A 26729-nucleotide genomic window follows, 5' to 3' on the forward strand; every position below is an offset into this window, starting at 1 on the left:
GACGAGAGCGATTATCCGGACCGCGCTATAGGTCAGATGAACAATCTGATTCATGGCGTGGCCGCTGCAGCAGGGCGGGTGATTTGCTATACGTGTACAGAGGCATTATGGCCGGCGTATTGCTGTTAGGGAACACACTAAGCCTGGGGCTAAGACTCCAATTAATGCAATTTACCAGAGTGGTAAGAGTTGCATTATGGCAGCGCCCGCACTCACAGAAGAGCGCGTGGCGGTGCGTTCAGGGGCCTTAGTAGAACGCACTACTCCTATAAGGACTCTGATTAATGATGTCTACCGTAAAGGTGAGAACGGCATTATAGGGGAGCGGGCGCTCACACATGAGCGTGCGGTGGTGCGTTCAGGGTCCTCAGTAAATAATCGTCCCTTTCTGTGTCGACCCTGGGCGAATCTTCCCTTCACGGGGAGTTTTGCGGCGGGACGGGTCGTCAGAGAATACCACAGCTTTATAGCTGCGGCCCCACAGCTGAGGGCATGCCCTTTAACACAGTGTTATGGGGAATGGAAACTCAGCTGTGTACTATCAAAGTGGATGGACAGGACGCTGAGACGGGCTATTCACTCCAGTTTTGCAGCATCCCACCCCTTTCATGGGCATGCGAGAGGTAAATCTATTCTCTCAGGAGGAGATGGGTTTCCTCTCAGCAGAGATTCAGGCTCTGGTGCAGAAACAGGCTGTGTCTGTTGTGCACCCTCAGTGCATGGAAGAGGGTATTTATTCCATGTACTTCCTGGTTCTCAAGAAGACAGGGGAATTCAGACCTATTCTAGATCTCCGCGGCCTGAATCGCCACATTTCCCGCAGGAAATTCTGCATGTTAACTGTGAAACAGTTACTGGGGCTTGTGCAGCCAGGCGATTGGTTCACCACCATCGACCTGAAAGACGCATACTTTCATGTAGAAATTGCTCCAGAGCACAGAAAGTATCTGCGTTTTGCCTTCCAGGGAATAGCCTATGAGTACAACAGGCTGCCGTTCGGCTATTCCCTATCCCCACGCACATTCAGCAAATGTGTGGCCACAGCGCTTCAACCGCTGTGCACACACGGCATGAGTTTTCTTTTACATAGACGACCTCATAGTCATGGCTGGGTCACAGGAACAGGCAATGTTTTGCACAGCACAATTGATCACACACCTGACCAAATTGGGCTTTGCGATAAATTGGAAAAAGAACACCCCCATACCTCACCAACGGGCGTTGTATTTGGGTGTGGTGCTCGATGCAGGCACATCGCGCGCCACCCTGTCAGAGAGCAGACGTGCGTCCCTTCTTCAGGGGGTACGCAGGCTGTGACAGGGGTGGACAGTGACAGCTTTTACTGTCATGCAGACACTGGGTCTCATGGCGGCTGCTCACATGGTGGTCCCGTTAGGGTTACTACATATGCGCCGCCTGCAGAGGTGGTTCTCCAGCCTGCGCTTGGGTCCCAAGAGGCACAGGCGGCGGCTGGTGACCATCCCCCCCCTCAGTGGAGGGCAACCTCCGGTTTTGGGGGTCCCCGGAGGGGGTCTCCACTGGGACGGGTGACCTCCTACATCACAGTGTTCACGGATGCATCCAGAACAGGATGGGGAGGGACCTGCCTGAAGAGGGCTATAAGTGGGCGCTGGGTTCTAACAGAGTCTCGACACAGCAACCTCCTAGAGCTACGGGCGGTAGTGTTAGTCCTCCAGCATTTCAGGCCCCTAATTCAGGGGAGACATGTAATGGTCAGGAGCGACAACAGCACCACAGTGGCTTATATCAACAAGCAGAGCGGAGTCCGATCTGCCGCCTTGTTGACCGCAGCGGAGGAACTGTGGTTATGGGCTTCAGAGGTGGTGTTATCTCTGAGAGCCCTCCATATCCCGGGACTGGAGAACAGAGGGGCCGACCTCATGTCGAGGGGCGGCCCCCTGCCAGGCGAGTGGGTGCTTCACCCGAAGGTGGTGAAGCAGATCTGGGCCCAGTTCGGGAGAGCGGAAGTGGATCTGTTCGCCAGCCGGCGAAACAGCCACTGTGCCCCTGTGGTTCTCCGTGGCTCGGAGCGACGACCCACCCTCGGGGGTGGACGCGTTTGCACACGAGCCATGGCCAAGGAAGCTGTTATACGCGTCTCATTCTCCCTCTCCTGAGGAGAGTGAGGCGAGAACGTCTGTCAGTCATCCTAGTGGCTCCGGACCGTGTTGGGGCACCGTGGTACTCAGATGCGGCTTTCACACCAGCGCTTTTCCCTTTCTAGCTCCGAGCGGGAGCTTTTCTGATTCAGCTCCGGTTTCCCTTTTCAGCTCCCGCTCTGTGCACACCGCCCACTGGCGCCCCAGAGCTGCCCCTGGTGCGTCATGACGTCACCGTTTACATTGCTGATTTGCTGATTTGCTCCCCAACGGCAGCCATTACGGCGCTCACAACAACAACGGGGAACTGTGTCGGGTCGATGATCGTGTTGCTTTTAATCGCACGAAGCCAGAATAAATTGAATAACGACTTCTCCAACCTTATACTTTGCTCCAGAGTGCCGTGGTTCATTGTTTATTAATGTGTTTCTGCAGCATTTACCGACCGCTGTAGTGCTGCTCTTGCACAGGAGTTTATTCTCCCGTTAGCTCCCGGTTAGCTCACACTGCAGCGGCCGCTCTAAAGTATCACTGTCCGACTCACACAAGCAGCTGATGCATATCCCCAGTTCCCCTCACGGCCCGTCTACACTACAGCGTCGACAGCGTCGGAAGCTCCAATCTGCCCATTCACTTTCAATGGGGTGACGTCACGTAGCCGCGCTTTTTCGCTGAACTGAATTGTGGGTAGCAGAGCGGTCCGTCTCAGGCGTCTCCGGAGTAGCCAGCGCCAGCCAATCAAATCCCGTTTCTGAAAATCTGACAGCTCAAGCGCTAGCCAATCAAACCGCGTCTAAGCTGGGAGAGATATCCCGCCGTTCATTTCTATATTTCAAAAAAAGATGGAGGAGAAATTGATTATCGCCGTAGCGAATCACCCGGTATTATATGACCAGACCCTCTTCACCTACCGGGATACAAACCAGAGGAACCAGTCATGGAGGGAGGTGGCAGAGACAGTGGGTGAAACTGGTAGGTTTTCGCCTGTTTGGGGATTTTATATCCAGTTTACGTAGTGTTAACATAGCTAGCAAGCATAGCCATTAGCCACTATATTTGGCATAAAATAGCACCATAGACATTAATCACATAAATGTTCATCATCCGCTGACACTTTACCTCTGCCACATCATAGACTATATTGCATTACATTAATGCACAAAATGTCATACTCTGCTTTCACATTTCTTAGTTATATATATATATATGCAAAAATGCATTCTATTTCCATGTAAATTACTGCTTTATTTAATTTTTATCTTTTTGCACTTTAACTGTATTTTATTATGGTGTAAAACATTTTGTGTTTTATATTAGATTTCTTGTTTTTTATATATGCACCATGACATCAAGTCAAATTCCTAGTATGTGCAAAGCTACCTGGCAATTTACCTTTTTCTGATAAAGTGTGACATGTAAAACCTTTTATGCAATTGACAGTGATAAAGGGATTTGGTTTTCATTAATAGACCCGATAGCTGAATGATATGGTCCTGTATGAGTCACCGGTTGCCAGGTACCTGAGAAAAAATATATATACATGATTACAAAATATATTTATTCAGACCCCACACACACACAGATCACAGACACACACACAGACCCCCCCCCCCCCCCCACCCACACAGATCACAGACACACATTGATCACACACACACAGATTTCCCCCCCCCCCCCACACACAGATCACACATTTGTCTCACACACACACACACACACACACACACACAGATCACACATTGATCTCACACACACACAGATCCCCCCCACACACAGATCACACACACAGATCCCCCCCCCACACACAGATCACACATTGATCACACACAGATCCCCCCCCCCCCACACACAGATCACACATTGATCTCTCACACACACACACAGATCCCCCCCACACACAGATCACACACACACACAGATCCCCCCCCCCCACACACAGATCACACACAGATCATCCCCCCCCACACACACACACACACACACACACACACACACACACACACACACACACACACACACACACACACACACACACACACACACACACACACACACACACACACACACACACACACACACACACACACACACACACACACACACACACACACACACACACACACACACACACACACACACACACACACTTTGTTTACCTAGCTATCTTAATTAATGTTATCCATCTTCTGAACTAAATCACAGACTTCATTCATGCATTCTCTCTCCTTCTATACAGAGTCAGATGAAAGAAGTAGAAATACACAAAACGTACCGTAGGCATATGGCGAGTTGCTCGGCAGGTCCGATTGACAAACGCAGATGGGTGTCAGCCTTTGTAATGAGTGGACCCACTTTTCCGAGCAACTCGTCAAACACGTCTTCGCTCATCCTGAAGTATTTCTGAAAGAGGTTGTCATCCAGACGGAGCTCTTGGACCAGAACGTGGTATTCCCCCCGTTGCAAACGTTTTCGGAGTATAGGATGTACCCAACAGTGACGCACACTAAATGGCTTCCTGCGAGACAATGTATACAATGTATGCAACCTTGCACACACACACGTGTTGCCCTTCTTACCCTTGCTACAACACCGGCATCCATTTTAGCAATAGTGGAGAAGAACCGGGTTTTTTTGCTTTGTATGTCCGGGGCGGGACATTCATGTGATTGGTTGTTGGTCGTGTTGCTTGAATAAAATCCTCAAGCTCCAGACACGCCCAGCTCCAAGCTATTTTTGAAGCTGTAGTGTGGACGCTCCGTTAGCCTAAGTGAATGTGTGTCAGTCTGAATTGACGCCGTTTGGTATCACAACGCTGTTATGAAAGTTTCTCTGGTATAAAACGGGTGATGTTAGCATAGCAACCGAAGCTAAACTGACTACTTGCATCCGATAGCTGCAATAATACAAAACAACACGTCTGCCTCTCTCCACAATGATCGATAACAGTGAACGGATGGTCAAAGTAAGGTACAAATAAACAGAATCACACGAAGCCTGGTTAGTGTTGCCTGACTTTATAAAGTGTGTTTATAGGCACTACTGCTTGTAGGCAGGCATAACAGTCGACCCATGTTCAGGGGAGGTGGGTTTAGTTTCCTGCACGCCTCGACGTAAGAGAGACGTAAGCGACGCCACCTCTTAGCTCCGAAGCTCTTGCCTCTACCGACAATTTTTTGGAGCTGGAAGTGAACCCGATTCCGGAGCTAAGAGCCGGCGCCGCTGCGGTGTGAACAGGAAAACCCGGCGCTTTTCAGGCTCCAGCTCCGAGCCGGAGCTGAAAAAGCGCTGGTGTGAAAGGGGCAAGAGATGACACCGATGAAGGTGGGCCAGCCCTGGGCGGTTCCCCAGTTCTAGGGGGCGATGTCTCAAGAGGCAGGTGCAATCGGGGCGTTACGCACTCTCGGCCGTCCTCTCCTGGCTTGGCTCCTGAGAGGGACAGGCTGAGACAGGGTGGATTGTCTGACAGTGTTATTCAGTCTATCCAGGCAGCTAGAGCTGGATCCACCACAGCCTGTTACAGGCCAAGGTGGCTAGGATTCCAGCGATGGTGTGAGGAGCGGAGAATAGAGCCCCTATCTTGTGAGTTAGGCTCTATTTTATCCTTCTTACAGTTATTGGTGGACAGAGGGCTTGCGCATTCAACAGTGAATGTGTATGCAGCAGCCATCTCGTCCTGCCATGAGGGATTTGGCGGCAGGTCAGCCTTTAGTCAACCACTGATGTCGCGGTTTTTACAGGGGGTCAGGAGGCTGCGCCCAGTAGTGCACGCCTCCACCCCACAGTGGGACCTGCCCCTAGTGCTCGAGGCTCTGGCCTCGGGGCCGTTTGAGCCTGTGGAGCTCTCCTCTCTGAAAGCATTGTCGTGGAAAACAGCTTTGCTTCTTGCCTTAACGTCAGCCAAAAGAGTGTCCGAGTTAACTGCTCTGTCGGTGCACCCGAGCTGTTTACGGATTTGGGGTGACCGGAGCGGCGCGACACTCAGACCGAACCCCTCCTTTGTGCCCAAGAGCCTAAGGAGTGCGTTCAGGTCAAGGGCTATTCAGTTAGGGGGTTGTAGTCTTCCCCCCCATGGTGGGGACAGGGAAGCTAAACTGCACCTCCTCTGCCCGGTGCGTGCGCTAGCATGTTATGTGGAGCGCACGGCTGCCCTTAGACGCACCGAACAGCTGTTTGTGTGCTTCGGGGGCGGGGTGATCGGGAAAGCTCTGTCCAAAAGACGCCTGGCAGGCTGGCTCTGCGAGTGCATTGCACATGCCTACGGACAGGCAGGGAGAGCCTGCCCCACGGGGGTTCGTGCTGTGGCTGTGGCTGCGTCGACAGCCTTATTCAACGGTGTGAGTGTGGAGGATATATGCACAGCGGCGTCTTGGTCGACGCCAGGCCCCTTCATAAGGTTTTATCTCTTGGACATGTCGGGCTCTTTCTCCTCGTCTGTGCTTGCGGGGGCAACACAGGACTGGTAGGGGGGGGTGGTTGTGGGTCAGTTGGCATCTGACCCCCTCCCCGGACGTAATGCGCCTTGGCTGTTCTCGGGCCCTCTGAGGGTCCCGGGATGGGCGAGGGGCACGGTGGGCCCTTATAGGGCTGGAGGGCTGCTCTCCTCCTGCCGAAAGGCCGGAGGGGGGTAGCCCTCCACACTTTAGTCCACACACTCTGCACGGGGTCAGTGTTTGAGTGTGGGGCATGGGCTCTGTCGCTCTCCCGGTTATCCTTAGGGATTCAGGGAGGCAGGCGTGTAGTAAGCCCATTCGGGGCCGAGGGGGCTCTCCCCATCCGTCTGTGGGCGTGGGTCCCCTGGCACTATTTTTGAGCACACTTTCTGCGAGGTAAGCGCAGCAGGGTGTGCTCTATCAGCCACAGCCCAGATTTCTCCTCGGTTACACCTGGGTTAAAGGAGAATGTGGGGCAGCAGCTGCTGACCATAAAAGCCAGTCAGGGGCAGTAGGGTGGAAGGTTGTTGTTGGACGACAGTGCGCATATACATCACGGCTCCACCCACTGTACCCATAGAGTCCAGTAGAGGGCGGAGCCTGTGAGATATATAACGTTGGGTTACGTATTGTAACCCTTGTCATATTAGCACAGGCGGAGCCCTCTACTCAGGGCACTGTCCGTCCTATGATAGTCAGGAGGCGAGGCCTCCTTTTATACGGTGTGATGCGCGCGCATTCAGGTAGGCCCGCCCAAGGCCGGCTATGTCTATAGAAGTCTCAGTGGGAGAATGCTCGCAGGGTAAGGTAGTACCCAGAGTCCAGTAGAGGGCTCCGCCTGTGCCAATATAATAAAGGGTTACAATACATAACCCAACGTTTCATTCACCCATTTTTTTCAATATCAGATAGCTATTTAATCCACAAGATGAATGAGTGCTTAAAGGGAAAAACAGCTTGAAATATCAGTAATTTATCTAGTATGATTGTGATGTGTTTTAGCTATTTATGGCTAAGTACGTGCAAGACTGTTCTTGGGTATTAATCATTAAATAGTATTACAATCAAACCATCAAAATGATTGCTCCAAAAGCTATAAACTTACAAATTAATTGATATATTTAATCTTCATTTTGGTTGTAGTCAAAGTTGTGAGTTAATATAGTACTCTTTTATTATTGTTCTTATGGTCTATAATTGCTGAACTGAATGTGCACAGTATCACATACAGTAATATAAATGTACACTAGATACAATAAAAAACAAGTTAATTACATTCCAACTATTTGTATGAATAATGTCAGCATACAAATCATGTATTTGGAGATTGTGCTATAAAATAATATGATCAGTTGGTTTTGTATGCTGTATTGTATCTAAAAGATGTTGTACATTTTTTTTCTGAAAAAACTAAGTTTTTACCAAGAGGTATTATTCTAAAAATAAAGACACTTTTATTTGGAAATAATATAAAAAAAACAAAGCAACATATTATCTGGTGTGTGAGTTTTGGAAAATGGTTATATGGTTTTATCTCACACAAAAAAAAGTGTCATGGGGTCTTATGTTTTTTTTTTTATATATCATGGTGTAGAATAATTACATTTGATAAAATCCACATTTTCTTAGACTCGTATAGTTAATCCTGCATCAGTCATGGCTATGAATCCATTAATTGACTCTAGATCAGAGGTTACATATTTAATGTGCCCTTCAGTGAAGTACAGTATGTTGTTTGTGAAAAAACGGTTGGTGTTGTTCAGCAGCACAGACAATGCAAAGCAGGGCCTCTTCCCACTATTGCAACCAAAGCAAATCATGAACTGTTATAGGTCACTTTGAATTGAACTGTACACGGGGGCCTCTGCTACGTATTGCTCTGTCAGGAATTTCAACAATGGGGTCATGTTTTCCTTTGATGCTAGGTCAGGTATAAAAGCAATTGGGGGACATCGAAAAAAGTGTGCAGTCATTTAGAGCTGAAGCAATAGTAGTAAACTTTAACCATGACCATGGGCAAGGTATTTACAACACTCGATTTCTAACATTCAAATCAAATCAGGGTCGTCGTTAAAACTGAAAAAATGTGTACTTGATAAAATCTTTGTTACACTGTTATCATAATGATTCCTTTTTACAGATCATCTTCTACGAGGACAGGAACTTCCAGGGTCGTTCCTATGAGACCAGCAGCGACTGCTCTGACATGTCCTCCTACCTGAGCAGGTGTCACTCCTGCAAGGTGGAGAGCGGCTGCTTCATGGTGTACGACTGCAACAACTACATGGGAAACCAGTACTTTGTCAGGAGGGGCGAGTACTCTGACTACCAGCGTATGGGCATGAGTGACTGCATCAAGTCTTGCCGCATGATCCCCATGGTACTTTGAAATTATGACATTTCATAAATGAAAAATGTTATATGATATTTGAAGGAGGATTTCTTTGTCTTATGATCATTCTTTTTAATTTACAGCACAAAGGCCAGTTCAGAATGAGGATCCACGAGAAGGAGAACTTCGGTGGTCAGATGCATGAGCTGATGGACGACTGCGACAACATGATGGACCGTTACCACATGAACGAGTGCCAGTCCTGCAACGTGATGGACGGCCACTGGCTGATGTACGAGCAGCCCCAGTACAAAGGAAAGATGATGTACTTGAGGCCCGGAGAGTACAAGAGCTTCAGAGACATGGGCATGAGCGGCCAGAGGTTCATGAGCATGAAGCGCATTATGGACTCCTGTTATTAGAGCGCCACTGTATGAAAGATTTTTAATAAAAATCTAGTGATTCTCTTTTAAATCTACTATTCTATTTGTTATTATTGAGTGATCTGAAAGTCATACACACAAATAACTGATGGTAAAGAGGTTGACACACATGGAAAACGTATACACTAGGGATCGACCGATATGGCTTTTTCAAGGCCGATACCGATTATTAGTAATCAAGGAGACCGATAACCGATATTTGGAACCGATATACATTTGCAGTAAAATCAGAAAATCTATAGTGTCAAAATGTAGAATAACACAAACTCCAACACAACTTCTTTGAAATGCATTTAAGCATATATTATGTTTAATGAACTTTTAAACATCTTACAACTGGTTTCCTCTCTGAGCCCTTTTCTTTAGTGCAGCCATCTGCTATGAGTTAGAGAGAGACAAGAAGTGGGGCAGCAGGCTGACATGCTTAACTAACAATAATGCTTAATTTATTATATCAAACCAATGCCTGTCTATCTAGCATAAAATCCCAATAAGCTGCTAGCAACTGCAAAACACTAGTGCTAGCTAATGTTTTGCAAACTATTAAAAGTGAGGCTATTAAAGTAGACCTAACGTTAGACTAGTAGCCTCACTTCTAATATTTTGCTAAACATTTGCTAAATACATTAGCTAATGAGCTTCACATATCAACCTGAAAAACTGCGAGGCTCCACTCGCAGCCCCCCCTCCGCACCACAGTTACTCCGCTGCGAGACGCTGCACGCACCCCAACTCTGACTGACTTCCCGCGTCCCTGTGTAACTGGGAAGCTGATAGAATTGGATCAATAGATCGTGCTGTTTTTGCAACTTCAGCATAGGGGATTGGGATGTTTATTGAACTTCGGCTTTCAACTGATTTACCTTCGAAACACATGTATGGCTCTGCCGCTCAGCGCTGCTGCTTGCCTCTGTCTGTGTCTGCGTTCTTCGCACCTGCCTGTAATCTGAGAAGGTCCCGCTTCTATGGCTGGCTCCCGCCCGGAAAATCTTCAGTGTTGATTGACACTTCAGTAATAGCCTATCAGATAGCGCTGTGGGCGGGACATTGCTCGTGTACAGAGAGTGGTGACTGCAGACAGAGAAACGGCCGCATCAGAGCCAAAGTGTTATTGGCAATTTTATTAAAAAAAAAGGCCGATACCGATAATCGGTCAAATGTGGAATATCGGCCCCGATAATCGGCCTGGCCGATAATCGGTCGACCCCTAGTATACACGATAAAAATATGAATCACAGAACTTTAAATAACTGTACTTAGATTAATACTGAAGACATAAAAACTATGAAAGAATATATGTGACCCGCTCTATCGAAATCAGTCGAAAGTCGCAACAGCTGATTTCAAAATAAACGTGGATTTGCGTACAAAAAAATAGTTTTTCGGGGTTTGGGTGTTTTGTTTGATTTTAAATAAACAAAGTCTTGGCTTTCAGAATATGAAACTTTTATTTTCAAAATCACAAGATAAATACATTTTTTTAAGCTTGTAACGGGAAGATGACAGGCACCTCTCACTTGCCACTCTGCTGTTCCGCAGCGCTGCTTTCCCTCCCTCCGGCTGAAATTATGAATGTAAGGCATATAGTAATCATAGATAACACGGCAGGGTCCGTTACAGTTTGTTTTCATATAAACAAAGTCTTGGCTTTCAGAATATTAAACTTGTTTCGGCAAATTCAGATGATAAATACAACGTTGAAGCTTGTAACGGCATAATTACAAGCGGAGAACGGAGTAACTTGACGTCACAGCAGGCATAACAACAGCCGGTTTTTCTCGTGAGTGTTTTCCCCGGTAAGCAAACACAATACACACAAACTCAAAATTACACAAACACACTCACACTCGCTTCCCCCAGACCAGTAATCCAAACGAAAATATCTTCCCTCCATAGTATTTTGATAATTTGCTCCGCTAATAATCAATCAGATCGATGGATTCCAGAGAAGAGGAAACTTTGAAGGCCTTTTTCTCACAATGATGACTCGGGGACAGTCATTATATAATGTGACATATGTTTCTTAATATTTGGAGTACAAGCTAGGAATCTCCTCTTTCCAACAGTGCTGATAAATACATCAGAGTAGTGAATCAGGCCTTCATGGTCCAATTGCTGCAAAGAAGCCACTACTGACGAACAACAAGAAGAAGAGAATTGTTTTGGCCAAGAAACACAAGGAATGGACATTAGACCAGTGTAAATCTGGACATTGGTCTGATGAGTCCAAATTTGAGATTTTTGGTTCCAACCTCGATGTCTTTGAGAGACGCAGAGAGGGTGAGCGGATGGTTTCCACCGTGAAGCATGGAGGAGGAAGTGTGATGGTGTGGGGGGGCTTTGCTGGTGACACTGTTGGTGATGTATTCAAAATACAAGGCACACTTAACCAGCATGGCTACCACAGCATTTTGCAGCGCCATGGCATCCCATCTGGTTTGCACGTACTGGGACCGTCATTTGTTTTTCAACAAGACAATGACCCCAAACAAATCTCCAGGCTATGTAAGGGCTATTTTACTAAGAATACAAGTGACAGAGTGCTACATCAGATGACCTGGCCTCCACAATCACCCGACCTCAACCCAATTGAGAAGGTTTGGGATCAGTTGGACCGCAGAGTGAAGTAAAATCAGCCAACAAGTGCTCAGCTCCTCTGGGAAGTTCTTCAAGACGGTTGGAAAACCATTCCAGGTGACTACGTCATGAAGCTAACAGAGAAGCCAAGAGTGTGCAAAGCTGTCATCAAGGCAAAATGAGGCTAATTTGAAGAATCTAAAATAGAAATCATATTCTGGATTTTTTTTGACACTTTTTGTTTACTAGATAATTCCATATAATAATAATAATCCTTATATTTATTATAGCGCTTTATCAATGACTCTCAAAGCGCTTTACAAATACACATATGTGTTCTTTTATAGTTTTGATGTCTACAGTATTAATCTACAATATATAAAATAATTAAATAAATAGAAACCTTCGAATGAGAAGGTGAGTCCAAACTTTTGACTGGTACTGTATTTAAGAGAATATCTTTGGGTTTAGGACTGACAAAAAATAAAAACATCTCCTTGTACTTTTCACATTAATAATTTAAATAATCATTTGTTGTGGTGCTACTTCGTAATGGCGCTCCTAAGGGTGATTATTACAATTTTAGATTATGTAAGTGATTTATATCATGGATTCTGAAGTTGCAGTACAAAATCGTATTGTATATTTTTGTAAAATGACAATAAAGGCTTTCTATTCTATAATATGCTATTTAAATATGTGTTGTTGAAAGGAATATTGTTTTCAGCTTTAATACGTTTTTTTCCGACACTAAAATATGGAATTGTTATGATCCATCACACGTATATGTATACATTTGGGATCCACACCTGCTATTTAAAAAAGGGCTTACTTTCAAAACAATTGATTAAAATTACAATGTATTATTCTAGGAGAATGATGAAAAGCTTTGCTTGCTCATCAAAGTTGCATTGTGAAAAACAATGGGGAAAGTTACGCCATTCTGTTTTGTTGGTCTTTAGTTGACAGAACAATAACCATGTTGTTTTGTAAAAAAATCACTTTCAGTCATAATTTGTTGCACTAGGAAATAACTTAACTACCACTTTATTTAATTGTTGAATTGTCCAGAGTAAAGTGGCCACGGAATGTTTGAGTACAACAACTTTATAGTATTTTCTTTTCATTTTTAATTACAAGCTAAATATTATAAATGTTATTATAAGGCAGTTTTATGATGCATGCAGCATATTTGGGAATATTACCTTCTATTAATAACGTTTTACAGATAGAATTAACATTTGGGGGAATGTCAATTATGTCTAAAATGATGATTATATTATGGGGTTTTTTCAGTTTTATTACACAGCCTTGTAATGTGTTCAAACAACATGGTAAAAGATAACATCTTGAAGTCATCATTAGGACTCATTTTAAAGCAAAGGACCTTTACAGGAGACTTGTCTTTGTTAAAAAAAATACAAAAGCTAGGTGTTGATGTCCTAACAATAACTGTCTTTGAATTATTTGGGCCGTGTCTCTTAAATTCTAAATAATTAATTATAATGTTTTCGAATTGTTTCTTCGTATTTATTGGTATCTAATTTGAACATATAACATATTTTGGATGGGTTAAAAAAAGTATTAATTCAAGTAAAAGCAACTCAACACTTAGTATAGATTTGTGTATTGATGATGTAGTTATTTAGTTACTTTAACGGCTAAGGACATTTCACACAAAGAAAGGAAGTGCTTGACAAACATAGTTAATAATTACACATTGTTTTTATTTACTTAAGTCAAATACAGAAGTCTAGCACATATCAGTGATACGCCTCATGCTCATGAACCTCTGGCCGCTCATGCCCATGTCCATGAAGTTCCTGTACTCTCCGGGCTTCATGTACATCATCTTGCCTCTGAACTGGGGCTGCTCGTACATCAGCCAGTGACCGTCCATCACGTTGCAGGACTGGCACTCGTTCATGCGGTAACGCTCCATGATGTTGTCACAGTCCTCCATCAGCTCATTCATCTGACCACCAAAGTTCTCCTTCTCATAGATCTTCATCCTGAACTGGCCTCTGTGCTGTAATACCATAAAGGGAAGATGTAAGTAGGCAACACAATTTATGACAAAGAAATTGATTAAAATCAAAGAGATGTATAAATTGTGTCTTACGAAGGGGATCATTCTGCAGGATCTGATGTTGTCGAACATCATTCCCATGCTCATCATGCGCTGCATGTCCTGGTACTCGCCCTTCCTCATGAAGAACTGGTTTCCCATGTAGTTGGGGCGCTCGTAGGTCATGAAGCAGCCGCTCTCCACCCTGCAGGACTGGCACCTGCTCAGGTAGGAGGACATGTCAGAGCAGTCGCTCATGCACTCATAAGAACGACCCTGGAAGTTCTTCTCCTCGTAAAAGACAATCTGAAATGGAGAAAAAAGTAATGTTTAGGAGCCAAATAGTTAATATCAGTGATAATGTATTTTCTGTGTAGAAATGTATTTTTAGATAAGTATCCCATTACCTTGCCCATGATGATGGTTTAGGTAGTTCCAAGTGGATGGTTCAACTTGCTCTGCCAACTCCATGAATCCAGGCCCCTTTTATACAAAAGTGTTGGGTCCATGACGTGTTGTTATTCAAATGTGTAAAGCTGATGATTAAGCAGTATGACTTCTGCTGAACGGGGTCTGTAAAGGTGTAACAATAGCTCTCCATCCATACATTTCTAGCAGCCGTCATCTGCATTGTCTATTATAAGCATGAGCTTTGTGTGTGTTCCATTTACAGTCAGATGCTTCTCCACATATGGTCTGATCAACACTGATGGAACGAAGGTGACAACAGTCCACATCTGTGACAAACCTATGAGAAACCCAGAAACTGTACAAATAGTTTGTTAGTATAATTAATTAAACATCCTGACTTTGTATTTGTATATATTATCAAAAAGGTTTCCCTCTCAGCTGATCACAATTTATGTTTTGTAACTTAAAAAAAAAAAGGATGTTAAAATGCCACCTTACATTAATAAAAACATTGAAAAGGACTCAAAAAACTGCTCTTATTGGAACAAATGAACACTACTTCAGACAATTTAATCACATTCCTGAGATATCGCCTTCACGAGAATTGAAAAGATGTCTCATCAAACAGACCTTGAACTTTTACCGCAAAATCTAATCCGTTTATTCCTGAGTCGAATATGACAAGTGTGCCACATTTAAAGCACTGTGAAAAATACTGTTTGGTTATTCTTAGCAGGAGAAGAGCAGTAAAGCACCAAGCGTGTTGTCCATACTTGGTTGTCCATAATTAAACATTTAGCTACCTAAGCTAACATTATCTCATATCACAAGCTAGCTGCATATGTTTCATGTGTAAGAAATTATTATTATTGAAGAGAGTGTGTAGAGTTACACTCTCGGTCTCTTCAATAATATTTTCTTACACTGTCATCCTAACTTTTGACAAGCACTTGCACAGGAGGAGCTGCATTTCTAAATATACATGTCAAGAGGAAAGTGTTTTACTTACCCGTTTTTAAATTCATGTAAAATCAGAACGCTCTGTTTCTTTAGATTACAGCGATCTGACTTTATTGTGAAGCAGCCGATTAGATTTACGAACGAAACCCGTAATTAGACGAGAAGGTTGTGCTGGAGAGGAACTATACAGCATAGTAAACCCTGAGTTAACAGGTGAAGTTAAAGCTAACAAGCTTCCTTGGTTGAATCCGTAATTCATGCCAACTGTTATATTATGCATATGTGTCTTGCAAAAGTCATGCATACCTGAAAAAATGAAAAGCCAAGCCTTAAGTCACTGTATTTCCCAAGTAAAGAGCATGCTTCTACCAGTACTTACTGGTGTGAATTTGCATTCGCCATACTATCAAATAAAACCTTTTGCTAGTTGAGCTATCAATACCTCATAACATTAGCTCATAGCATTCATTAAATAATGTATTTGTGTAGGCATACTGCTACATACTCATCCACAATTATTATTAAAAATACATAGTCTTACCTGTTCACGTATTCATGTAGAGACAAAGGCTTTATATGTGTGATGCTAATTGACTAAAAGATGCTAACTACAAAAATGCAATGCTAACGTTATTAGCATAAGCTTTAGGCCTTTTACATTGCATAAATTAGCCTAGCGGATAGTTAACATACCCTTTACTTACTTAAAAAAAGAATGTATACATGTATTTACTCACTGCTGGATGGTTTCAGTCACTGCAGGACAGAGGAACAAGGTTGACTTTCTGCCTTCTGAGTGGCCTGCTGGAGCAGCTTCTTATGGCACATTTCCACTGCAGCGGGGTAGCCCTGTTTAAGCGTCCCGCGTCCTCGCTCAGGCCTCGGGCTGCCTCGCTGGCCGTCCGAGGTCGTGGCGCATTTCCATTACAGTTTAGGACCTGGGGTAGCAACGCAGTGTAGGCGGGGCTCCCGTCGAGCTCCCGCTGGATTTTATTATCCCCAATGAGATGTAGGAACGTCGTCACCTCCTCGGTCAACCACGGTGTGCTTTCTTTGACGTTGCCATTAGCTCCTCCGTTTACAAAAATGCTGCAAGCTTGCTTCTAGATATATATGCGACGCTAGGGATGATCTCGCGCGCGATCTTGTAACGATTCTCTCTGACCAATCAGCAGTCGAGAGTGTTGACGTCACTAGTTCAGCCCTGGCCTGATAGTATGGGGCCGGTGCTAGGCTATATGGAAAAACTAGCCTGGCCGCTTGAGGACGATTAAGGACGCTTAAACGGGGCTACCCGCTGCAGTGGAAATGCGCCATTAGTGGCTGAAGAGACTCATCAGACTGGTAAAGAAGGCCAGCTTTGTCCTGGATGCCCTCTGGACACTGTGGAGTTTCAGACAGGTGGATGATGGCCACGCTGTCGTCCCTGCTGGACATCATGTCACTTCCTCCTTTGTTTTGCAGCACCTTCAGTGACACCTGCTTCCCCCGCGGTGTCTCACAGAGATAAGCTGCAGGTGCTTTCTTCCTGCAGCAATCAGACTTTACAATCAACACACACCCTGTAGAGCACTGTGTACCATATGAGCAGTGGTGGAATTTAACCAAGTACATTTACTTAAGTACAATTATGAGGTACTTTACATTTACTTTATACTTTTACTTGACTACATTTTGGAGGCACTATTTTTTTGTTTTTACTCCTCTACATTACATTTGGAAAACGACTTACTAGCTACTTTGCAGGTTTCATAATACAGAATATAAACCAACCAATAAATCATTATTATTATAGATTACGCTTCCCATTAGTATAGCAAGTAATACAAATAATCCAAATGAACATTGAAATTAATGCATTAATGATGATTATAATACAGAAATGTAGTATTTTTAAATCTGATATGGACCATACTGGAAAATTAGTACTCTGTGAATACAGGACTTTTACCTGTAACAGAGTATTCCTACACTCTGGTATTCTACTTTACTCAAGTACAAGATCTGAGTACTTCTCCCACCTCTGGCAGTGTCTCACAGTGAGATGCTGCAGGTGCTTTCACAAGAGAATACCACTGCTCATGTGCACATACACTTTTGTACAGTTGATTATTGTTCATGTGTTCATGTCTCTGAATGTGTTTGCACATTTCTATATATATTTACATACTTTTATAATGCTGATACATGTTTTCATTTGTTTTTACCATGGATGTGTACATATTAAATTGTATTAACATGTGCTTGCCTCTTTATTTAATATGTTAACTTATCCATTGTAGTTGCCTTTTTTTCTGCTGTAGAGGGAGCACAAAAGGCTGTTGTGACTATACTTGTCATATGCCTTACCATGGTAAGTTGTAAGATCAACTGCCTTCAATTTAAGCAGATAATCATTTGTTTTATTCCGTTATTACAGTGTATCCTACTTATTTATCCATCCGTTTATCCATGTTGCAGGATTTGTTTAATCGGTTTGTTTGCCACTAATGCCCCTTTCACACCAACCCGGTTCCAGGGCCGGTTCGGAGCTAGAGCCTGAAAAGCACAGTTTTTTCCTGTCAACCTCTAACAACAACAAAAAGCCCGCGTTTTAATCCAGTTCGTACACAACGATGGAAAACCTAAAACTTAACAAGCAGCAGTGGTCCACTGAAGAGACCAGCTACCTACTGGGAATCTGGTCTTCCGAAGAGGTACAGAGGAAGCTGGAGGGGAGCACGTGGTCCAAAGCAATTCTACAACAATTGCAGCAAGAGATGGAAACCGCTGGTTTTGACCGTACCGTTGAACAGATTGGCAACAAATTGAAAAAAGTCAAGAAGGATTATCGGGACCAAAAGCGAGACCTCGGACGGAGTGGCGGTTTGGCATTATGAAGCAAGCATGCAAACGGTTACGTCATGACGCAAACGATGACGCAATGACGCAGCACCAGTCAGGCTCTGAGCGGTGTGAACAGAGCGGGAGCTGAACCGAAGAACCGGTTCCGAACCAGAAAAGCTCTAGCACGGAGCTAGAACGGGAAAAGCCTTGGTGTGAAAGGGGCATAAGTCAGACACAAATATACTGTGCACAAATGTAAAGCCACTTTCTGATACAGCAGCTGTCTTTCCCAGGTGTTGATTTTTTAATTAGGAGTGAGTCATTTGCGCAGTTAGGATCAGGGTGCTCAAACCTACGAAGCAACAATTGGATAAGCAACGGCATTGCTTTTTTAGCTTGGCAAAATAGCTGCTACCTGAGCACCATAGTAACTGGCTCAGACACTTGTTCGATTACACAAACCTTAGATTCATAAATGTAATCTGCATGTCTGCTAAATACAAAAAAATGTTTTAAACAGTCCACTATTGTACTGTCGACATTGCAGGCAACCTTATTTTTCTGCAGGACTGCAATGTGCAACAATAATTAATAAATGTTATCTAAATAAAAGTCTTGAGGACTGTATTTTAAACAATTTAAATGACATTACATTTGGTAGAGTGCACATAACTACTTCATACAGTGATGTTTCTCTTGATTTTCTCTACTCGTGACTTATCTGAAATATATAAAATCCCATTTCCATTTCAAGAAAGTTCTGTAATGTAAATTGTATGTTCGACTCCACTTCGAGCGATAGAATTACTAACAAAGAATTGCTAACAAAGCACTTATATACTAACAAAGGACTTGCTTATCTAAAGCCAGTTGAGTAGCACTTGAAATGTTTGCCTCTATGAAACCTGATGTACTTATATGATTCTGTTTTCTTCAAGTTTTCGTCAGCTAAATGCAATGTAAAGTAAATTAAATAAATAGTTGTAAATAATCAGAAATATGTAAAATAATTATATATTTTTTAAAGTGTGTACAGTGTGTGCTAATAAAATAGATTTATAAAATTTGAGTTCATTTTTGTCATGGTGTAGGCTGATTGCCTTAGCTTATTACACTTACCTTCAGTATTATATGATAATATATAGTATATGATAATATATAAATCGGGTAGATAATTGAGTCAAGTATCACAGAAGAAAAGGTTGATGAAGCATTATTCACTCTCATGGGTAGTTTATATGCTGCAGTACAGTTGTGGCTGCTTACCCCTCTTGTTTCTTGTAGTTAGTCAAAAAGAATTCCCTTTTGTTCACAGTAACGGCAAATGTATTACAGATCTGCGAACCACACAGCCTTTTTATCGTCTTAATGAAAGGCTCTGTTTATTTTTAAGCCCAGGCAACAACATCAGACTTTGTCAATCTAATCAAAACACATTCACAAAGGAGATTTAAAAATGCAACATCTTTAATAAACAAAGTGTTTGATATTTACAGCAAGGTTTCGCTAAATGGCTAAAATTCGTTGACCCTCCTGAAGGAGCCAACGATGGCGCAGGTGGCGCACCAGTCGCGGTACCTCCTGTATTCCCCAGGTCTCAGGAAGTACTGTCTGCCTCGGTAGTTGGGGTACTCATAGAAGATCCAGAAGCCATTCATAATATTACTGGAGTACACATGGCGGTGATGGAAACGGTCAGACACACAGGGACAGTCATCCATGAACTCCATCATGTGACCGCTGAAGTCGGGCTTCTCGTAGATGCGCAATCTGTAGGAGCCTCGATACTGTGGGAACAAAGGACATGAAGTCTTCTTTAACCAAGTGCCTTTTGGAAATGATCAGACTTTAGAGCAAAATGTCCATCGTCTTTAATCGTCGTCTTACCTGTGGAATCATCCTGCATGAGCGGATACAGCTACTGAATCCCATCCACCTCTGGTAGTCGGGGTACTCTCCCCTCCTCATGAAGTACTGGTGGCCCATGAAGTTGGGTCGCTCGTAGATCATGAAGCAGCCGCTCTCCACCCTGATGGAGTTGCAGCGGCTGAAGTACGAGTGAAGGTCTGTGCAGTCGTTGCTGCACTCATAGCTCCGACCCTGGAAGTTTTTGTCCTCGTAAAAGATAATCTATTGGGGAATAAATGTGTCAGTAGCTGCCAATGTTTCAGCAATAAGAGTTGAGAAAACATAAAACATACTGAGAAAACGTTCGAGTACATTTAATATAAGCAGAGAGAAAAAAACAGTACTTACCTTGCCCATGGTCTCCGTTGGAGAGATTCCCCATGTTTTCAGGGCTTTTTATACTACCTCTTGACAAACAAAGTATTGTTATTCAAATTCTCTATAATTGAAGGCTACTGGCACATGTTTACCTTTTTGTTGGAGCACAACATTGGGACGGAAATATGGATTTGTATTTGGAAAAAAGGATAAATAATTAACTGGTTTGGTGTTTTGACATGCATGGACAAAGGAAAAGACTAGTATGGTATCCACACGTCCAGTGGACAATGGCTGCAGAACAACATGGAACAGCCCTTTTGCATTAAATATGTTGCATAACAGAGCAGGAAGCCATTTGCTCGGCCTAACGTTCTACCTGAGCAAACCCACTGTATGCAAATAAGTAAGTTTACACTGTGCTGTTGGACTGTGTTACTCTGAAACCAAAGGTTTTAAAAGTTTCTTATACTGTGTGTGTGTGTGTGTGTGTGTGTGTGTGTGTGTGTGTGTGTGTGTGTGTGTGTGTGTGTGTGTGTGTGTGTGTGTGTGTGTGTGTGTGTGTGTGTGTGTGTGTGTGTGTGTGTGTGTGTGTGTGTGTGTGTGTGTGTGTGTGTGTGTGTGTGTGTGTGTGTGTGTGTGTGTGTGTGTGTGTGTCTTCAAGTATCTGGCAGTTTGGACTCTATGGACTACAATTCCCTTGATGTATCACGGCCATGTCTGCCTTTTCTTATACTTCCCCTTAAATATCATTAATAATATTAAACTACAAAATGAGTAGCATTTATGTTCTCCATTATTGCTCCAGATTTAGCAAGTGATGACTATGCTTTTACTTCATAAAGATGGATGTATTGATGTTGTTTGTCTAATATCATGTAAATATTAAAATTAATCTATTCTCGGAAATATCCTCCATGGTGTCATGGGGAATTGTTGGTGCCATATTTGTACACGTTTTTCAAAAGGATAATGACCAGTTATATTTTGATTGAATTTCTAACTGCAGGGACTCGAGAGGATATGTAGAAAATCTTCTGTTTCATATCGTAAGTAAATACACACCTGTGACGCAGTATTATGAACATTTTAAAATCAACGTGCATATTTATTTTTTAAATGTTATTTACTTGGATATTTTTGTTTAAAATCAATGTTTGATATTATTAAGTGACTAAAGTACATTATTTATGGTGATATATACTGTAACAAACTCTCTTTGGTGTATATAAAGAAAAACATTTCATAAGGTTTTGTTCTTTAACTGTCAGTAATAGTTTTTCTAAATATTATGAATGTTAACAGAATACCTATATTTCTGATCATTTATAAGTATATTTTAAGAAATAATAAAGTTCCAGTAGCTAAACGATATAAGAATAATTCATTACCATTATTTGGAAACATTTAAGATGTTGGTTGTAATTGTTTTCATGCTGTGCATTTATAAATTGTGCTTGGAATATGATGTTCTATAATACTTTGAGACAGTGTCTATGTGTGTCATTCTTCACCAAATCCATCATGATGTTTGAGGTATGTCTTCATCTCAATCATTGCATTTGTGATATTCAGCTCATTTTGTTGTACCAGTGTGTGCTGCTGCGTCTCTCTATATTCAGCTTTAACACCAAACATGTGGATATGGTCTGCCAGTATACCCACCAGTTTTGGGGGCTCAAATTGGGAGAGAGCAACTAATGGATTGTTCGGTATGGCAGTCTAAGTTTGGGAACAATTAATTGTAAGAAAGAAATCTGCATTTAGAAATCCTACAAAAAAGTGTACAACTAATTCAATGACCAATGGTGAAGCACAAAACCACAGCTGACAACTGGCTAATAAACACAAGAGAAGCATGAATGTTTATGAAGCTGTTGAAGTTTATTGGGAAACACAGACTTGGGGAAAGATGCGTTGAATTAAGGCATGGCTTCAGTTCAAGTCGCTGATTCTTCTGATGGAGCCGACTCTGGGGCTGACGCCTCCCCAGTCGCTGAACCTCCTGTACTCCCCGGGCCTCATGTAGTACGCCCTGCCCTTGTAGTTGGGCTGGTCGTACAGCAGCCAGTGGCCTTCCATCACGTTACAGGAGTTGAAGTCGGACATGCTGAGGCGGTCCTGGATGTTTGGGCAGTCGTCCAACATTTCGTGCATCTGACCGGACATGTCGGAGCGTTCGTAGAGCCTCATCTTGTAGGAGCCACGGTGCTGGGAATGGATGTAAAACATTGTTACTATGCAGCATTATAATAAATCCCATTGGTACCCAGAGATATTTTAGGTGTGTAATCCCTCAAACTAGTCAGGTACATCACTACTGACATATTACAAGCCTTTAAGAGCTAGAAAATAGCCCATCAAATGGAATAAAGACTATAAAATTGGTCCATTAGGGATATTTTTTTATTTCTGACTTACCTGGGGGATCATACGGCAAGACCTGACACAGTCGTTGAGGCCAATGGCACGCTGGTTGTCAGAGTACTCTCCTCTCCTCAGGTAGTACTGGTTGCCCGTGTAGTTGGGCCTCTCATAGATCATGAAGCAGCCGCTCTCCACCCTGATGGAGTTGCATCTGTTGAAGTAGGAGTGGAGTTCGGCGCTGTCGCTGCTGCACTCATGAGAGCGCCCCTGGAAGTTCCTGTCCTCGTAAAATATGATCTGCAAAAAGCAATAATTGCACATGCACCGATGGTTTCATTTTTTAATGCAGAGCTTTGGATGGAAACTAATGGGTAAAATACAGTGTGGATAAAACCATAGTTCCTTACCTTTCCCATGGTTATGTTGGCATCAGACTGTGGTCAGTGATGACCCTCAGCCAAGCCACTGTGCTTTATAAAAAAAGATTGCACAGCATAAAGCATTGTCATTTAAATATATCCCTCACAGCGTTTATGTATCAGGGGTGCGGGTGGGTGGGAAAAATCTGTTTGTGTATAGATTATCTTTGGTGTGCGACGAGTTATTGTTCTTTCCTCCATGTTCATCACTATTTCCCTCCAGAAATGGCCACCGCATCAACAGGATTAAACTGATATAAGATGTTGCGGACACGTGATAGTCAGTACAATCTATCACGTCAGTATGTTTTTTAATGGACATGGGCAAATGTACAGTATTTTCTGTGGTACAATACATCGCACTCTCACTACTTGAAGGCTTCTTAAAGCCTTTGAATCTTGAAACTTGAAACTAATGCCTTTTCTTTTCCCTTCACTATATCTGTAAAGCGTCTTTGAGCACCTGTAAAAGCGCTAACAAATTAAATCTATTATTATTATTATTATTATTATTTAAAATGTTTGAGGTCCTGCTCACAACTGAAGCGAATATGAAGACTCCAATTTGCAAATGCTTTATTACGATGGTGAGTACAAGTCATGAAAATGTGCTTTTCATTGAGTCCATTTCTAATCCCTTTTAATAATTCAAAGGTTATTTTACGATATTGTCTTATCCTTCAAGATGAATGACAAAATATTACAGAAAAGGTCCAAGTGAGAGTTACATAACGTATATTGTCCTTTTGGTGGTCTTTATTTGAGCATGAAGCAAAACTTCAATGCAGCTCTTGGATGCTCTAAAGCAGATCAATAGTCCAGGATGCGTCTGATGGAGCCGACTCGGGCGCTCCTTCCTCCCCACTCGCTGAACCTCATGTACTCTCCGCGTCTTATCAGGTACATCCTGCCCTGGAAGTCTGGGTGCTCGTAGAACAGCCAGTTTCCATTGGTCACGTTGCAGGAGAAGATGTCTTTCAAGTGAAAGCGTTCATGGACGCTGGGACAGTCGTCCGCCAGGTCCATTATCTGACCTCCGAACTCGATCCTCTGGTACAGGCGCATGCTGAACACCCCGGCATCCTAGTTTAAATTGGATAAAGGAAACATTTAGAAACCAAAATAACATTTATATGTCAATAAATGTTATCCTTTGTGTCACCTATATTGTATCTTTAATGATAACACGCCATTTTATATGAAGAAATATTAAGAAAGAATACAATGAGTCGTTAATAATCTTAAAATGTACTGTATGCACCCAGATGTGAGCATTAGCTTTGGAGCAGCATTACAAAAAAACCTTGTGGAAGATGAAAGCATGGGCCATTACATTTAGGAGCGAGTTCGAATCAATGGGCGGATACACTTATTATTTTTACTTATAGAGAAAGCCTTGATGTAGGTCTTGCTCTCTCTAAAAGACCTTACTAATGTGGTTTGGTTGGTGTCTGACTGAAATAGTACAGTCTTTCATATCTTAGACTGCACTGTAACTTTTATCCATGTATTTTTTCTTTTAATGTTTATTTTTATTAGCTTTTCTTTTTAATGACTGATTTTAAATGCCATTTTCTTAATGTCTTTCATTTTTTGTAAAGCACTTTGAATTGCCTTTTTTTTTTTAAGATTTTTTATTATATCATAACTTAGAACTTTAACATTAAGCTGTCTGTGGCTCTTTCCTGCGGTAACGCTGCAAACTTCCCCTCTGTGGGACTAATAAAGGTATTCTGATTCTGATCAAAGTGACTTTTCCTTTAGCTCCACCATAAGGTTAACATTTGTGATTTGGATTTAAATATAGTGACACTTTAAGGTGGATTGCCATGACATTTGGCAATAAAAGTCCAACTGAAACAAAGTGCTTAAGGTATATTTTTAACCTGCCTGAAAAAAAGTAATACACACGTTTTTGTTTGCTGCAGTTGTCATGACTCCTGATGCGAATTTCTTATAAGAAGTACAGGAATGCACTAATGTTTCTTGGTCAGTGTATTCTTGGTGAGCACAAATGATCCTTGAATTCATATAAACACAGTGGAGGAAAATGTACCCTAAACCTAACATTTGGATATAACCCTTGAATTGTTCTGTTGGGAGAAGAAAATCTCCTACTAATCATCTCAATATCCACATTTTAATAGAACTATATAGCTCAATATAAACCTGGTTTGTGTGACAAATCCCCCAAAACATTTGCTCACCATTGAGATGAGTCGACAAGAGAAGACAGAGTCGGTGCCCATCCAGTGTTGACAGTCGGGATACTCTCCTTTCTTCAGGCAACACTGGTTCCCGCTGAAGTTGGGCTGGTCGTAGATCATGAAGCAGCCGCTCTCCACTCGGATGGAGCTGCATTGTTTGAGAACGCACCTCAGCTCGGCACAGTCCTGGTTGCACTCAAACTGTCGCCCACAGAAGTTCCTTTCCTCGTAGAAGACGATCTAGAAATGGAAAATATTGTGCTTTTGTTTAGAAATAGATTTCTAAGCATATTTGTAAATGATCATGCTGTAAAACTTAGGAGCAAGAGCGAATTAGTTCTGGGTATTTCGAATTCCATTTTTCTGGATTTACTATGAAGCTGAAAACTTAAAAAGAAAAGCCTTGGGGCCTGTTTTCATTTAGTTTACTTTACAACATGTTTTAACCCACTTTCTCCTTATTTAATCTGAAAGACGAAAGAAAGGAAGCTCAAGACTTCAAATAAAAGCCTCGAGGCCTGTTTGTACTTCGTGAAATTCACAATAAAAGCCTTTTTCTCACAATATTTCCATCTGATTCCTCATATTTGAAATACTTGAAATGAAGGTTAAGGCTTAAAAAGGAAAGCCTGGATGCCTTTACTTCACAAAAAAAGTAAAGGCGTTGCATTTTTTCACATCATTGATCCACTTTCTCCTACTTTAAATACGTTATGAAGCTCGAGAACAGCCTTGAGGCTTATTTGGACATTCGAAATAAAAGCATGTTCCAGTCCAATAGGTAAAAAACGGTGTTCTGTTTACCTTCCCCATGATGCCCTGGTTGCCTTGCGCCATGCCTTCACTGTGTGATCCGTGCAGCTCTTTGAAGACTCCCACCTTTCACATATATAGTGAAAGCAAAACGCAGACTCTGCACGTGTCATTCATATTGTAATAGCCAAAGTCATTTCTGTCGTGGTGTTACCCTGAAAAGATGTTTAGGAGTGATGGCTGTACAGGTAAGAGCTGTTTGGTAACGTGTTGTGGCATGAGGTTTTTCAAATGAAACAGTCCTGAATGGGTGGATTTATTATATATATTCGTATTTTATCCTCTAGTTTATGCAAAGCTGCTCATGGAGAGATTTCTTGTATCAGAGTATCTTTTTTTATCACCTAATTAGCTCGATGACTATATGATTAAGTCGATGATTATATTTCCACATCTATGGATCTTTTGCTACTTTATTAACAATACTTTCTCCAAATTTAAGTTTAACCAACAGTGTTAAGCTCACACGACATCGCTTTGTCTCTTATTTTCAAGAATAATAAGTTGTGAAATTGAATATTAATAGATAA

General features: G+C 42.6%; 5 protein-coding genes across 7 annotated transcripts; 1 reads left to right on the forward strand and 4 right to left on the reverse strand.

Moving 5' to 3' along the window:
* The first annotated feature begins 8556 nt into the window (after window positions 1–8556).
* Window positions 8557–9304, forward strand: LOC117466972 (gamma-crystallin M3-like). Its single transcript, XM_034110512.1, has 3 exons — window positions 8557–8571; window positions 8691–8930; window positions 9026–9304. The coding sequence occupies exons 1-3, from the start codon at window positions 8557–8559 to the stop codon at window positions 9302–9304; spliced, it is 534 nt and encodes a 177-aa protein (XP_033966403.1).
* Window positions 9305–13655: 4351 nt separating this feature from the next.
* On the reverse strand, window positions 13656–14447 carry crygm1 (crystallin, gamma M1). The gene is made up of 3 exons (XM_034110743.1): window positions 14378–14447; window positions 14025–14276; window positions 13656–13931 (listed from the first exon to the last, which is right to left on the reverse strand). Exons 1-3 carry the CDS (start codon window positions 14384–14386, stop codon window positions 13656–13658), a joined length of 537 nt encoding a protein of 178 aa, XP_033966634.1. The 5' UTR covers window positions 14387–14447.
* A 5234-nt stretch (window positions 14448–19681) lies between these two features.
* On the reverse strand, window positions 19682–20432 carry LOC117466999 (gamma-crystallin M2-like). Of its 3 annotated transcripts, none has more exons than XM_034110547.2 (3): window positions 20424–20432; window positions 20055–20297; window positions 19682–19954 (listed from the first exon to the last, which is right to left on the reverse strand). In XM_034110547.2, exons 1-3 carry the CDS (start codon window positions 20430–20432, stop codon window positions 19682–19684), a joined length of 525 nt encoding a protein of 174 aa, XP_033966438.1. The 3 variants fall into 3 exon arrangements, with proteins under 3 accessions (XP_033966438.1, XP_033966434.1, XP_033966437.1); XM_034110543.1 differs by having other exon boundaries at window positions 19682–19978; XM_034110546.1 differs by having other exon boundaries at window positions 20415–20432.
* Window positions 20433–22328: 1896 nt separating this feature from the next.
* On the reverse strand, window positions 22329–23176 carry LOC117467009 (gamma-crystallin M2-like). The gene is made up of 3 exons (XM_034110555.2): window positions 23168–23176; window positions 22815–23057; window positions 22329–22604 (listed from the first exon to the last, which is right to left on the reverse strand). Exons 1-3 carry the CDS (start codon window positions 23174–23176, stop codon window positions 22329–22331), a joined length of 528 nt encoding a protein of 175 aa, XP_033966446.1.
* A 741-nt stretch (window positions 23177–23917) lies between these two features.
* On the reverse strand, window positions 23918–26217 carry LOC117467118 (gamma-crystallin M2-like). Its single transcript, XM_034110735.1, has 3 exons — window positions 26191–26217; window positions 25387–25626; window positions 23918–24262 (listed from the first exon to the last, which is right to left on the reverse strand). Exons 1-3 carry the CDS (start codon window positions 26197–26199, stop codon window positions 23990–23992), a joined length of 522 nt encoding a protein of 173 aa, XP_033966626.1. The 5' UTR covers window positions 26200–26217; the 3' UTR covers window positions 23918–23989.
* Window positions 26218–26729: the final 512 nt, after the last annotated feature.

Source organism: Pseudochaenichthys georgianus, chromosome 21 (genome assembly GCF_902827115.2).
Source record: "Pseudochaenichthys georgianus chromosome 21, fPseGeo1.2, whole genome shotgun sequence".
NCBI lineage: Eukaryota > Metazoa > Chordata > Actinopteri > Perciformes > Channichthyidae > Pseudochaenichthys > Pseudochaenichthys georgianus.

Coding starts and splice junctions, on each gene's coding strand:
- LOC117466972 (XM_034110512.1), top strand. Junction 8,931..9,025: donor CTTGCCGCATGATCCCCATG/GTACTTTGAAAT, acceptor TTTAATTTACAG/CACAAAGGCCAGTTCAGAAT.
- crygm1 (XM_034110743.1), bottom strand. Junction 13,932..14,024: donor CCTGCAGAATGATCCCCTTC/GTAAGACACAAT, acceptor ATGGTATTACAG/CACAGAGGCCAGTTCAGGAT.
- LOC117466999 (XM_034110543.1), bottom strand. Junction 19,979..20,054: donor CATGCAGGATGATTCCACAG/GTAAGACGACGA, acceptor TGGTTAAAGAAG/ACTTCATGTCCTTTGTTCCC.
- LOC117467009 (XM_034110555.2), bottom strand. Junction 22,605..22,814: donor CTTGCCGTATGATCCCCCAG/GTAAGTCAGAAA, acceptor ATCCATTCCCAG/CACCGTGGCTCCTACAAGAT.
- LOC117467118 (XM_034110735.1), bottom strand. Junction 24,263..25,386: donor CTTGTCGACTCATCTCAATG/GTGAGCAAATGT, acceptor AATTTAAACTAG/GATGCCGGGGTGTTCAGCAT.